We start from the raw sequence: 13,994 nt of genomic DNA, 5'->3' as shown, positions 1-13,994 counted from the left end.
ATTGACACAGGCCATTTGGGAAGGGATATATAAGTTTGAATCTATTTCAGCATACTCAAAAGAAAGAGATCTCAACTGTCTTATAATCCCTTCATAATTTTCTTCTAGGGACATAGAATGGTAGTCCAGCTAATGTCATGTCATACTAAATATATGCATGTACACTATATGCACCCAGAAAAAGACAGACAGCCAGCCACCTATTAGGGTTTCTGTTTCAAATAATTCCTATAGGCTAACACTGAATAGAATAGAACAGAGCTGGAAAGGGACCTCGGAGGTCTTCTAGAAAACTCAAGTGTTACATTAAACAAAGCAATTGGGGAATGAAATTGAAATCATAAGCTCTGTATGTAAATGAAGATTTGGAATGAGTAACAGAAACCAATATTCCATCCGATATTTTGTATACTCATAAAAATATCTCCTATACAGAGGTGTGGGCTTCCAATGGAAAGACACGTTGTAACTGCAGAAGCTAAGGACTCTGGAAGATTTAATTTTTCAAACAAATCTTGGTATCCTAAAGCTCATTTTAATGCACTTCAAACATACATTCCATGATACAGTGTTATTAAAAATTATACAGTATTTTTCATACAACATACTGTTTAAAAACTGTACCTCTAAAAGTTCATCCTCTAGTTGCAGTAAGCCAAGTTTAGCAATTGGGCCATCTGTAGCAATGGAAGAGATGTAATGATGTCCTTCAAAAGTATCCAGTTCAACTCCGAGCCTTAATGTGTGAATAGGCAGCAACTATTAAAAATAAATCACAAAAATAGTCAGACAGGAACATTTACAAAGAACGTGGATTAAATTCTGTAGTTCTGTGACATTCGAACCAACTGAATATTATTTTAATTTAGCAATTAGTTGGTTATGAGTTATTTGATTTACTATTTTTATTTTAATACTCCTTGATAAAAGGATAATGATGCCCTAAAGTCCATCTCAATTCCTACTAATGCATCCATGCAATTTTCTGCAAAGAGTCACAGAAGTGTCATTGTCTTTGCCGTTACTTTTTAAAAATTATTTGTTTTTCTTTTGTTGTTTTTCTTTTGTTTGCCAGTCTAGCCAACAGCCCTTAAATCCCCAGATTGTCACACTTATAAAAATAATAGAGGGGGATGCATGGGTGGCCTGGACGTCACATGATCGCTAGGATTTGCCTGTGAAAATATAAGTGGTCTTGTGACAAACCAATGAAAGTGGGATTTTAAATGTTTTATGAGAGACATTTAACCAACAAAGACAAATAGACAGACTAACTAAAAACTATTCTCAGCAGAATAAAAATGTTAGATTCGATAATTACTTCTCACCACTGTCCGACATACCTAAACAAATCAGGGAGAAAAGTACTAAATATTGTTTAAATAGGGCTTGAATTAATAAAATAAGTGCACAAATTATTATGTAAATGAAGGGATAATGAATTCTGGTTTCTGAGCCCAACTTTCTAGGTATTAAAAAAAAAGAATTTCAATTTCAACAATATATTTCTATCGAGCAAAAGAGCCAAGCTAAGCTGGATACATGCATTAGCATGCAGATAACTGTAGAGACTGGATTTTCTGGAATTCAGAATTATTACTGCATGCAGCACTGCAAGTTAATGTTGTTTTCAAGCAAGGTTTGATTTACAGAAGATCTCTTAAAAGATTTCTTCTTAGGTATATTAACTACATTTCTTTTCAGTTCTAATCCTAAACAATGGATATCCCAGGGAAGGTCTACAAAGCATTTTAACAAGTTGTAAAATATATTTGCAAAAACTAAGTAATTTCTCAAATTAATTCATGTCCGCATAACAGCAACACAACAACAGTAAGATATGCAAAGTGTCAAAAGTATTGATATCACATGATTCACATCCATTCCTGTTTCCATTGCTAACATGTCACATGAGTTTTAATAGGTCAGTATTGGAAGAAAGAGGAACTGCCGACTATAGAAGAATGGACTTTAAAGGTTTCCGACCTGGCAGAGATGGCAAAGATCTCGGCTTATCTGAAAGATCACTCGCAAGAACGTTATATTATGGAATGGCGAAAATGGGTTGAGTACATCCAGAACAAATATAGGGTTAAGAAGTTTCATGTAGCATTTGAATAAGTCTTCCTTCGCTTTCTCTTTCTTTATTTCCTTTTTTTTCCTTTCTTTTTCCTTTTCTATATATATTTAATATTATTAAGATTTGTATTATCCTGTATAAGCTAGAGAGTGATGGATTTTAGAGTTTATGGTTGTTAGCATATGCTTGTTTATGATTGCTTTTCTATACCTTGTATTTAGCTCTGGGAAGTCGGGGGGGGGGAGGGGGGGAGGGGTAGGGAGGGAGGGAGAGGGGAGGGGGAGGGGGGATTGTTAAAGATAAACTGTATGTTAAAACTTTTCAATAACAAAAAAAAGAAAAGAAAAAAGATTCAATACCTTTGAATATTTTTGTAGCTCAGCATCATCTGCAATTGGTGCATCTATTGTGACTACCTAAAAATCCAATTACAAAAAGACTTCATGGGTACAACGAAGAGCTATTTGAAAACTCAAAGAAATTGACTAAAATATATTGCAGATAAATTACTGGAACAAGTGAGAGATTGAAGTACTAGAAATATAGTCATATTGCTTGTTAAATCATCTAAAGTTTGGACTGAGAGAAGTAAACCCTAATCCAGTCTTCAGAAACAGGTTTAATTACTGAGAAGACTCATTGTATATTAATGGTCACATTTCTATAATTCAGTTTATTTAAATTATTTCCTATGTACTAAGATAGTGTTTCTCAACCTCAGCAATTTTAAGAGGTGTGGACTTCAGCTCCCAGAATCCCCCAGCCAGCCACGCTGACTAGGGAATTCTGGGAGCTGAAGTCCATACCTCTTAAAGTTGTTGAGGTTGAGAAATACTTTACTAAACTGTTAACCCTCTGCTCAAAAAGCAAATATTCTCATTTAAGGTCTCATTTCTTGAAAACAATAAAAATAATACATTCCCAGTAATTTAATGAGGGTAGATAGATAACATACCATAACTTCATAATCAGGTCCCAGCAGTGTTTCCCATTTGGATGTAGGCTTATTTTCTGATAAGTTCGAGGTGTTCCCTAAATTACAATTATTATTATAAGGCAGTTGTTAGGACTGTGCATTGTTTACTTACATTTTGGCAAAGCACAGAGCATTCTAAACTAATAGCCCTGCTATAGAAATACATATAAAAATTCACCCCAAGAACAGTTCAGTCTCCTATTTGCATCAACACTTACTTTTCTTTCTTGAAGAAAAGATCTTTCTTCAAGAAAGATTCATACCATCAAGATCATGATTAAATATATCTTACGAATTATTCCCCACTTTAAACACATGGTTATTTTTAGCTCACGATATTAGCATAATAAAATAGAAATATTGAAGTTTACTACAGTAAGTGAAGTAATAATCCATTTTGTAAATCACAATTTGTACTTTATGTTTGAAAAATGTTTCCAGAGTTTGAATGGACATTAAATTGGCAGTGTTTTCATTACTGATATTATAGTTAAGAGTCTGTCAGCATTTCCAATACCACTGCCTATTTTTAGAATTTAATCTGGTTATTAAATTCTGCTCCAGGATGAATTTTTTTACAGACGGTATTTTAAAATCATCTATTTTTTTAAAAAAAGACTATTATTAGTTTTTAAACAGGAAAGATGGATCAATGTATTTACCACTGAAAATAAATTTTATAATTCCTTTATCCTAATTAGGTTTGTACTTTTTTGTAAGAAAGAACAAAAAGACATACTGCTATAGAATTGCATGCCACACCCAGGCTACTTAATTTGCTCTTGTCCCATTCTCATTTGAGTATAAATGCCCAAATACGATAAAATGTTGATATTATTCCAAGTCATTGCAACTTAGAGCATCAAATAAGAAGAAAAGAATTTCTAAAATTGTAACATAATGTGCTTCAATGAAACATTTTACTTGGCATTAAACTAGCTAAACAGGAAAGCTTTGTTAATGTGTGTGTGTGTGTGTGTGTGTGTGTCTGTGTGTGTGTGTATTCTATCTAGTTCAGCTTTCTTCTTCCTGCCCATCTAAAGAACTGTGTATTTCACTATGAATAGAAACATGTTTGACTTTAGTATTTGAATTTTAGTTTTTGAAAAATGTAGAACAAGTGATTATCTTGTTACTTCCTCTATCCCAAGCTTCAGCCTGTATCTAATGGGAATTTTTCTGCATGACTATAGATCACTGCCACTCTCCATATAAAGGCAAACCATAGATATAGGTAGTTTAGACTTCCAACCATAAATGAACCTGGCAATTAGGAAGTAAGTCATGACAGTTGTAAAGTGGCCTCTATGGAGATTCTCACTCATTAGTTCGAAAGGGGTCAAAGAGGCCATCTATATCAAAATTGAACAGCCCTCTCTCAACAGAGGGGAGGGATATGACATATCTATCTCCAGTTTCCAACACACAGTCCTTCCAGCAGTTCCAAGAAGATTCCATATCCATTTGCATTGTTCAGGTGACTCTGACAACACAGATAAACCTCCAGGTGGCTGCCAGGACTCTCTAAAACAGGGGTGTCAAACTTGCAACATCATGTGACATGTCGCAAGACGTATCGTGACTTTTTTTCCATTGCCGGCAATGGGGTGGGCGCGGTTTCGGCATGACGCATCTGGCCCGTGGGCCAGCAGTTTGACACCCCTGCTCTAAATGAATGCAAATAACCAGCTGTCTGTCTGCAAGAAGTATAAATCCTTCCATTCCCCATCATCCAGTCAGAGCTGAAGAAGCTTCTTGGATGAGAAGTGAAATTTCTTCAAAGAAAAACAAGAAAGTCCAGTTGCCTTGTGAAAAAGCATCTTTGGGACAAATTGTAAAGTGGTGGTTGTTAAAACAACTTATTGTTTGCTACAGGCAATTTTTTGCCAGAAACCAGAAACACAGAGTCTGGGCAAAACATCATAACTCATGGTCACATGACCAGGGGACATTGCAAATGACCAATAATGCAGGCCAATTGCCGAGCACCCAAAATGTAATCACATGACCACGGGAGGTATTGGCTGTGAAAACTTAGCTATGAAGTTGTAAGTAGCTTTTATTTGCTTTATTTATCCAAGAGTAGGTGGTCTTTATTTATATTGCTGCATTTTATATATAGAACATAGAAGGCTTGGAAGGGACCTTGGATGTCTTCTAGTCTATCCCCCTGGTCGAGAAGGAGACCTTATACCATTCCAGACTGGTTGTCTAATCTCTTTTTCATAAGCTGGCAATAAAAATTATTCATATTTAGAAATACCAGGGTTAAGAGAATATTAACTTTTTATTCTGTACAGTACACCTGAGATTGATGAGGTCTGCTCACTCTTTTTTGCAATTAATTGGATGCTTTCAAAATGATTCCTTAAAAATAATTTTTACTATGAAATTCAAGGTAATGTTATAAAGAAGTTGATACGAAGGAGGCAGATATTCCAAGTCAGTCGGGGTCCAACATACACTGGTCCACAATCTCCCCCAAACTGGGATTCTCCATTGCTGCTGCCACTCTCTCTTGATCATTGATTTGTTTGGTGATGTCTTCTTCAATAAAATGAGGCCCCTCTGATATTTGTTAGAATTCTATCCTCCCTTTCTTTCAAATGCTCAAGGCAACATTCACTGTATTTTCTCCTCTAATTTTCTCAGGGTACGTCAGGCTAAAACTCACCAAATGAAGACGTTCCGATCTCTTTAGTCCTAATCCAAGACCTTAACCTGTACATTGTACTGAACTTCATTTCAATACTCCAAAAATTCAAATGGCTTTCGTAAAACCCCCTCTTAATATTTCCCCACAACAAGCCTGTCGACCGGCCCGAGTTCATTAAGAAGTAAACAAAAGTAGTATCCTTACAGATTGCGTGCCAGATATCTCATTCCTTTTCTGGTGTTTTGTTATCTCACAAGCAAAAGACCCAAATGACTAGACAATATAGTTAGCAATTTAATAAAATTGAAGCATATCCCTATCAGAATTAGAGCTAATTGTTCTTGATTCTGGTCTCTTTTAATGTATTGCTTCTTTATGAAATGTTACAGTTGGTCATCCTTAGTTGTTATGTACGCAATAATAATTTTGAAGCAACAACCTGGCAAAAAGGTTGCTTTCCAATAGAGTGTTTGACTTACCAATTTCATGTTGCTTTTGATTCCTTTCATTTTCAGTGTTGTCTTTTTGCTCTTGAGTTTCCTCATTTTCACTATCTCTTTCTACACCAGTCAAGCTGAACATGTGTGAATGCCCTGGAAAAGTTCACAAAGCATCCCATCACTTCTGTAATCAGGCAAAGACTTCTAAAACAGGTCTGAATTGATATGACATTAAAGTTTCCACATTATTCCAAATGTCCCTATTATCAAATCTCAAGTCCTCAGCTGATATTCAAACTAGTAAAGTCATAGGCGTCTCCATTTCCACTATCTCAAAAAGATCTTCAAAATGTAAAAGGAATACCAAAAACTGAACAATGACTCAACTATTCTAGCTTTCTAACTGACTTCCCTTCCACCTGCCCTGTGCTTAAATCTTTTCTGAGAAGATTGAAGGTCTGAGAGCAGTCTTTGAAAGAAGGGAAATCTGTATGGATTTCATCCAGAGTGTCAGATCTGAAGGAGAATATCTCCATTCTCAGGTTACTAAAAATGTTCCATAATCATTTAATCTGCCTTTCTTCAGCTTATAAAAATGATTAAAAAAAGAAAGAAATTAAGCACAATAGAATTTTAGAAAACAAATAAGGTCTTAAAAGTAGCATTGGTTAGAAAGTGTAACTGAAGGTGGAGCAGAAACAACAACAACAACAAAATGGAGGTACTACGGTTTGCTTTACAAGCCAATAGAGGATAAATCCTGTAGACTTCTAGAATAAAATTTAATCCTCTGTTTTTTAGTTTCACATGTTGCACCCAAAATATAGCAAATGTTATCCTCTTGTTGCAATTATTGCCACCTCTTTGGGGACATGTGCATAGCAACACCTGTAAAAATAAAATGGGGTAAGAGTGAAAATTTAATCTTCCTTCCTAGTATTTTACCTTGGCTGGTAAGCCTTTAAGGATTTAAAATTAGTTTAACTAGTTAAGCTACGTTAATTGTTGAGCCTTTTGGAGCAAAGCAGGGGTGTCAAACTCAATTTCATTGAGGGCCGCATCAGCATTGTGGTTGCCCTCAGGGGGGCCGGGTGGGTGTGGCCTGGGTGGGTGTGGCCTACTGGGTGGGCATGGCTAGAGTGGGTGTGGCTTACTGGGTGGGCATGGCCAGCTCTACATCGTTCACATCAAGGGTGCCTATGGGGGCCTGGGCAGGAGTGGGACAGATCTGAGGGTCTCTGGCAGAAGGAGGGTCTCTGGGCCAGGGCCAAGGCAGTGGGGGCCGTTCCCTCACTGTTTCCAGGATGGCTTCGTGGGCCACATGAAACCACTTCACAGGCCGGATCTGGCCCCCGGGCCTTGTGTTTGACATGTCTGGAGCAAAGGAACCAGGTTGACTGATTCTTATAATTCTACTGGCTGTATTATTTTGCTCACAATCTGTGAAAGCGGCAATCTCCCTACATGACATGTTTGTTTTCAGAAAAAGCCAGGACTAACCAGTTCTGCTGGCTTAACCAGCCTCGTAAATAAGTGGAACAATAGAAATCACTTCAAAATATCAAGGTGCTCATTAAAAACAATCCTGAACGTTTTTCCTTAACTAGAAAAGAATGTAGATAGAGAGAAGAACTTTACCTCTATCCAACCCTCTTTCTACATAATGTGGTTTCTTTCGAAGCAATGTCAGATGAACAACTGGTCCCGTCTTGCGTAATGCTTCCACAACTTCTTGGTTGGTATAATTCTGAATATTAATTCTGTTAACCTAAAGTACACATACACAATTCTTTTGAAAATGAAAAACAGCACAAAAACAGGTTGCTTAAATGAGATCATCATGTTGAGTGTCTAATTATTGCACAAAGGCAAAACATGAAGAAAAAAAGGTTCACACATACTAACTCATCTGTGAAACCAAGAACCGGCCACTTTCAGTGATGGGAAGGTAGCAAGCAGATATGTTTAAAACAAAAATACAAAACAAGACAAAATCTTGCAATATAAGATATAATTCCACCCCCCCACCAAGGACTGGTGTGTGTGTGTGTGGGGGGGGTAGAATAACGACGTTTCCCAACTCTCGCAGTTTATATAAAATCATCATTAACATGCAAGCCATCCAGGGTCATCTTATAGGGGAGATGGGTGGCATAAAAATTTAATAAATAAAATAAAATAGATAATGTAGAGAGAAAAAACTTTTCTTCCTCTCTCATAAGATGATCCACTGAAATTCAATGTGAGGTGAAGATATAAAGTTATATACTTGTGTGTGTGTGTCTGTATGTGTGTGTGTACACACACACACACACATACATATACATACACATACACATATATATTCATCCTTATATGCTTATGTATATATAATTAATAGCAAGAATGTATCAAATGTATATGCTTCTCAAATCCCAAGGATTCTAGGAGGTTCATGATTTGTTTTAAATACTAAAATCAAGAAACAACAACAACAACAAAAGGGTAAAGATGGCAGCAGGACAAAACCAGATGGAAACGAAGGAAAACAAATCAAGTTAAAAGGAGGTTGTCCTTGCCAAAGGCCTGGTCAAACAGCCAGGTCTTTAAGCCCCTTTTGAAACACCAGTAGGGCAGAGAAGGTTCAGATCTTGGAGAAACCTCGTCCCAGAGGGGAAGTATACAGAGAAGGTGTACTTCCAGAGTCCTGAGACGTATCATTGCTTAACTGAAGGAATTTGGTGTACACCAACTCTGCCAGATTAGATTGGCTGGGCAGGCACTATGAATGACTGGCAGTTCCTTAAACAATCAGGCTCTATAGGTCATTAAGCTCTGCCACTTGCTGCCAGCAATTATGGTAATAGCAGCAAATTTGGATCATTTTAAAAGATGGCCAGGCTTGACCATGGAGGTTCAGACTATCAATGGCCATTAATAGTGATGAGTGCTTAGCACTTCCTGAAGTATAAATAAAAGGTAAAGGTTCCCCCCGCACATGCGTGCTAGTCGTTTCCAACTCTAGGGGCCGGTGCTCATCTCCGTTTCAAAGCCGAAGAGCCAGCGCTTGTCCGAGGACGTCTCCGTGGTCATGTGGCCGGCATGACTAGACGCAAAAGGTGCACGGAACGCTGTTACCTTCCCACCGTCGCGGTCCCTATTTTTCTACTTGCATTTTTACGTGCTTTCGAACTGCTAGGTTGGCAGAAGCTGGGATGAGTAACAGGCTGTTACACGGCACTCAGGATTCGACCCGCCAAACTGCCGACCTTCTGATCGACAAGCTCAGCTTCCTAACCCACTGGGCCACCGCGTCCCTGAAGTATAAATAGCACGTCTGAAATACAGGACTTGCAATAATGACAGGAAAATGTGGTCCCCTCATTCCAGACTTGTCACCTTCTCAGAATATCCAGCTGGGAACCCAGAAAGCTGGTTTAAATGGGCATAGGACTTGGTACAGCACAGCTCTTACATTCGTCTAACACTCTATTCTGTTATCCCAGGTTCAAGTATTTATTCTGATTGGTTTCCCCCTCCCTCAAACAAGAATAGCAAGGAAAACAAAGAGACCCCGTTCCTATGAATGCAAGTTTCAACTTACTGCAATAATTTTGTCTTTGACTTTTATCTGACCATTGTGCTCCGCAGCACTGCCAGGTATTATGTTTTTTATGAAAATCCCTGAAGCTTCCCCTTAAAGGAGGAGGACGAGGAAAAGGGGAGAGGGAGGGAGAAAGTGCAGACAGAGTTAGCATACATTGGTTATCATTTCACACATATTCTAGAGCAGATGTAGGCAACTATGGTCCCTTTACAATCAGTGGACTTCAACTCCCAGAATTCTCTTACAAGTTTCTCCATCTGTTTCATCTTCTCAATCTGCTATGGTGTTGTAAAATTCTGTATTGGATTCCATTTCTCCACTATGTATACAGCTTTTACATTGTATATATTTTTATATAAATCATATGTTTATCCTGATTTTTTAACACTTATTTTCCCCCTAACTCAGACATGTCAAAGTTGTGACGTCACGCGACGTATCGGAACTTTTTCGCCATTGCCGGCAATGGGGTGGGCGTGGTTTCTTCATGATGCATCCAGCCCAGGTGCCGGCAGTTTGACACCCCTGCCCTAACTGTTCCTATTTTTGGAAGATTTCTTGGGGGGGGGGTTTTCCTGAATGTCTGAAACTTCCATGTTTCTTGATACACATTAGCATTTTCATAGTTAATTCCAGCTTTTTCATAAATGTCCATTTTTTTCTCATTTAGGCTTCAATACAGTATGTCTCAGCTTTTTTTAATCCCATAGAAGGCAAACATTTGGTGGCTGGTAAAAATAAGAAAACAAATGAAAAGCTGTACTACTATTTTGATGGAGACATAGTCATGCTGGCCAGATGACCATGGAAATGTCTTTGGACAACGCTGGTTTCCTTAGCTAAGAAACGACCCTTAAAATTGGACACCTGGATCAGGGAAACCTTTAACTTTACCTAATCTTCCTGCATGACTTAAAATCTCTGGGGCTAAATAGATACTTAAGAGAGAAAAAGCAAAGTAGCATTTCTCTCCCCCCCCCCCCGCATTTTCTGATAATGTTGTTCTCTATCTTAAACACATGTTCAGTAAATTATCTGATTTAGCCTCTTCCTTTACCAATCGATATTACACAGCTCACCTGAATCGGAAACGCCAGAATATCCAACAATTGTTATACCAAGGCTCTGTCCATCTTTTTTAGTCAACTTAACTTCATGAATTTCATTTTCCTGGGAAACAAAACCATAGTGCTCTTTCAAATTATATTAAGCATTTAATCTTGTGCCGAGAACTTTTCTATTTGTTACCTAATTAAAGCCTTTTTCAGTTCAAAGATCCAAAGAAAACAGGGTGTGTGTTGTTTTCACAGTGTCAGCATTTTTGGTGTTCAAATGTATTGTGTCTTCACACATTACTTTCTGAACATCAGAATATTATTGAGTTATTATTGCTTTGAACTTTTAAAACAGAAAAAAGAAGAATCTATCTTTTTTTAAAAAAATGTTTGCTAAATTTTAATATTATTTTCATTTTCACCTTTTGGATTTATTTTTATATCTGATTTTATAATTGTTGTGATATCTCCAAAGGTTTGTTGTTGTTGTTAGCTGCGAAGTCGTGTCCGACCCATTGCGACCCCATGGACAATGTTCCTCTAGGCCTTCCTGTCCTCTACCATCTTCTGGAGTCCATTTAAGCTCACGCCTACTGCTTCAGTGACTCCATCCAGCCACCTCATTCTCTGTCGTCCCCTTCTTCTATTGCCCTCAATCTTTCCCAGCGTTAGGCTCTTCTCCAGTGAGTCCTTCCTTCTCATTAGGTGGCCAAAGTATTTGAGTTTTAGCTTCAGGATCTGGCCTTCTAAAGAGCAGTCAGGGTTGATCTCCTCTAGGACTGACCGGTTTGATCGCCTTGCAGTCCAAGGGACTCGCAGGAGTCTTCTCCAGCACCATAGTTCAAAGGCCTCAATTCTTTGGCACTCAGCCTTTCTTATGGTCCAACTTTCACTGCCATACATTGCAACTGGGAAGACCATAACCTTGACTATACGCACTTTTGTTGACAGGGTGATGTCTCTGCTTTTTAGTGTGTTGTCTAGATTTGCCATGGCTTTCCTCCCAAGGAGCAAGCGTCTTTTAATTTCTTGGCTACAGTCCCCATCTGCAGTGATCTTGGAGCCCAGGAAAATAAAATCTGTCACTACCTCCATTTCTTCCCCATCTATTTGCCACGAATTGAGAGAGCCGGATGCCATGATCTTGGTTTTCTTAATGTTAAGTTTCAATCCAGGTTTTGCACTCTCCTTCTTCACGCTCAACACGAGGCTCTTTAGTTCTTCTTCACTTTCTGCCATTAGAGTGGTATCATCTGCATATCTTAGGTTGTTAATATTTCTTCCGGCAATCTTAATTCCAACATTTGATTCATCTAGCCCTGCCTTTCTCATGATGTGCTCTGCATATAAGTTAAATAGGCAAGGCGACAGTATACAGCCTTGCCGGACTCCTTTCCCAATTTTGAACCAGTCAGTGGTTCCGTGTCCAGTTCTCACTGTTGCTTCTTGGCCCACATATAGGTTTCTCAAGAGACAAATAAGATGGTCTGGTATGCCCATCTCTTTAAGAACTTGCCACAGTTTGTTATGATCCACACAATCAAAGGCTTTAGCATAGTCAATGAAGCAAAAGTAGATGTTTTTCTGGAACTCTCTAGCTTTCTCCATGATCCAACGTATGTTGGCAATTTGATCTCTAGTTCCTCTGCCTCTTCGAAATCCTGCTTCTGGTAGTTCTCGATCCACATACTGCTGGAGTATAGCTTGTAGGATTTTAAGCATAACTTTACTAGCATGTGAAATGAGTGCAACGGTGCGATAGTTTGAACATTCTTTGGCACTGCCTTTCTTTGGAATTGGAATGTAAACTGATCTTTTCCAATCCTGTGGCCACTGTTGAGTTTTCCAAATTTGCTGGCAAATTGAGTGTAGCACTTTTACTGCATTTTCTTTTAAGATTTTGAATAGCTCAGCTGGAATACTGTCACCTCCACTAGCTTTGTTGTTGCTCAGCTTTTCTAAGGCCCACTTCACTTCACATTCTAGGATGTGTGGCTCGAGGTCAGTGACCACCTCATTGTGATTATCAGGGATGTTAAGCTCATTCTTGTATAGTTCTTCTGTGTAATTTTGCCATCTCTTCTTAATCTGTTTTGCCTCTGTTAGGTCCCTGCCATTTTGGTCCTTTATCATGCCCATTTTTGCATGAAACATTCCCTTCATCTCTCCAATTTTCTTGAAAAGATCTCTGGTCCTCCGTATTCTATTGTTTTCTTCTATTTCTTTGCACTGTTCATTTAAGAAGGCATTCTAGCTATTCTCTGGAATTCTGCATTCAATTGGGCATATCTTTCTTTTTCTCCCTTGCCTTTCACTTCTCTCCTTTCCTCAGTTATTTGCAAAGCTTCCTCCGACAGCCATTTTGCTTTCTTGCATTTCTTTTTCTTTGGGATGGTTTTAGTTGCTACCTCTTGTACAATGTTGCAAACCTCCATTCATAGTTCTTCAGGGACTCTGTCTATCAGATCTAATTCCTTAAATCTATTTGTCACCTCTACTGTATATTCAACAGGGATATGATTTAATTCATACTTGAGTGGCCTAGTGCTTTTCCCTACTTTCTTCAGTTTAAGCCTAAACTTTGCAATGAGAAGCTCATGGTCTGAGCCACAGTCAGCTCCTGGTCTTGTTTTTACTGACTGTATAGAGCTTCTCCATCTTTGGCTACAGAGCATATAGTCAATCCGATTTTTGTAGAGCCGTCTCTTGGATTGTTGGAAAAGAGTGTTTGCTATGACCATCGTATTCTCTTGACAAAATTCTATCAGCCTGTGCCCTGCTTCATTTTGTACTCCAAGGCCAAACTTGCCTGTTATTCCGGTTATCTTTTGGCTTCCTACTTTAGCATTCCAATCCCCCATGATGATAAGGACATCATTTTTTGGTGTTAGTTCTATAAGGTGCTGTAGGGCTTCATAGAACCGGTCAATTTCATCCTCTTCAGCACTGGTGGTTGGGACATAGACTTGGACTACTGAGATATTGAATGGCTCCAAAGGTTAAGACAGGTTAAAAAATTAATATATATATAAGATAAATAGAATGAATAATTAGATAGCAGTTACAATTATAGACTGATCAAATGTAAATGTTGTAAACCACTCTTACCAGCAGAAAATTTGATTTTTTTTCTTTACATAGTTCTTTAGAAATGCATACTTCAGGAGTACTTACATCCAAATACATAAACTGAAAAACAAG

At 38.1% G+C, this 13,994-nt stretch overlaps 1 protein-coding gene across 1 annotated transcript in view; it reads right to left on the bottom strand.

The window, feature by feature from the left end:
• The window catches only part of PATJ (PATJ crumbs cell polarity complex component), a 167,885-nt gene that overhangs the window by 131,423 nt on the left and 22,468 nt on the right, over positions 1 to 13,994 (bottom strand). Inside the window, exons 10-16 of the mRNA XM_081325227.1 lie at positions 10,818 to 10,908; positions 9,736 to 9,827; positions 7,791 to 7,920; positions 6,192 to 6,305; positions 3,036 to 3,112; positions 2,440 to 2,496; positions 625 to 759 (exon numbers count right to left, since the gene is read on the bottom strand). Of these exons, the coding sequence (XP_081181353.1) occupies positions 625 to 759; positions 2,440 to 2,496; positions 3,036 to 3,112; positions 6,192 to 6,305; positions 7,791 to 7,920; positions 9,736 to 9,827; positions 10,818 to 10,908 (696 nt within the window). The remainder of the gene's footprint in view (positions 1 to 624; positions 760 to 2,439; positions 2,497 to 3,035; positions 3,113 to 6,191; positions 6,306 to 7,790; positions 7,921 to 9,735; positions 9,828 to 10,817; positions 10,909 to 13,994) is intronic.

Source organism: Vipera berus (assembly GCF_964194415.1).
Source record: "Vipera berus genome assembly, chromosome: 3".
NCBI lineage: Eukaryota > Metazoa > Chordata > Lepidosauria > Squamata > Viperidae > Vipera > Vipera berus.
The sequence above is the reverse complement of the archived record's forward strand: the minus strand, read 5'-3'. Positions and strand labels throughout refer to the sequence as shown.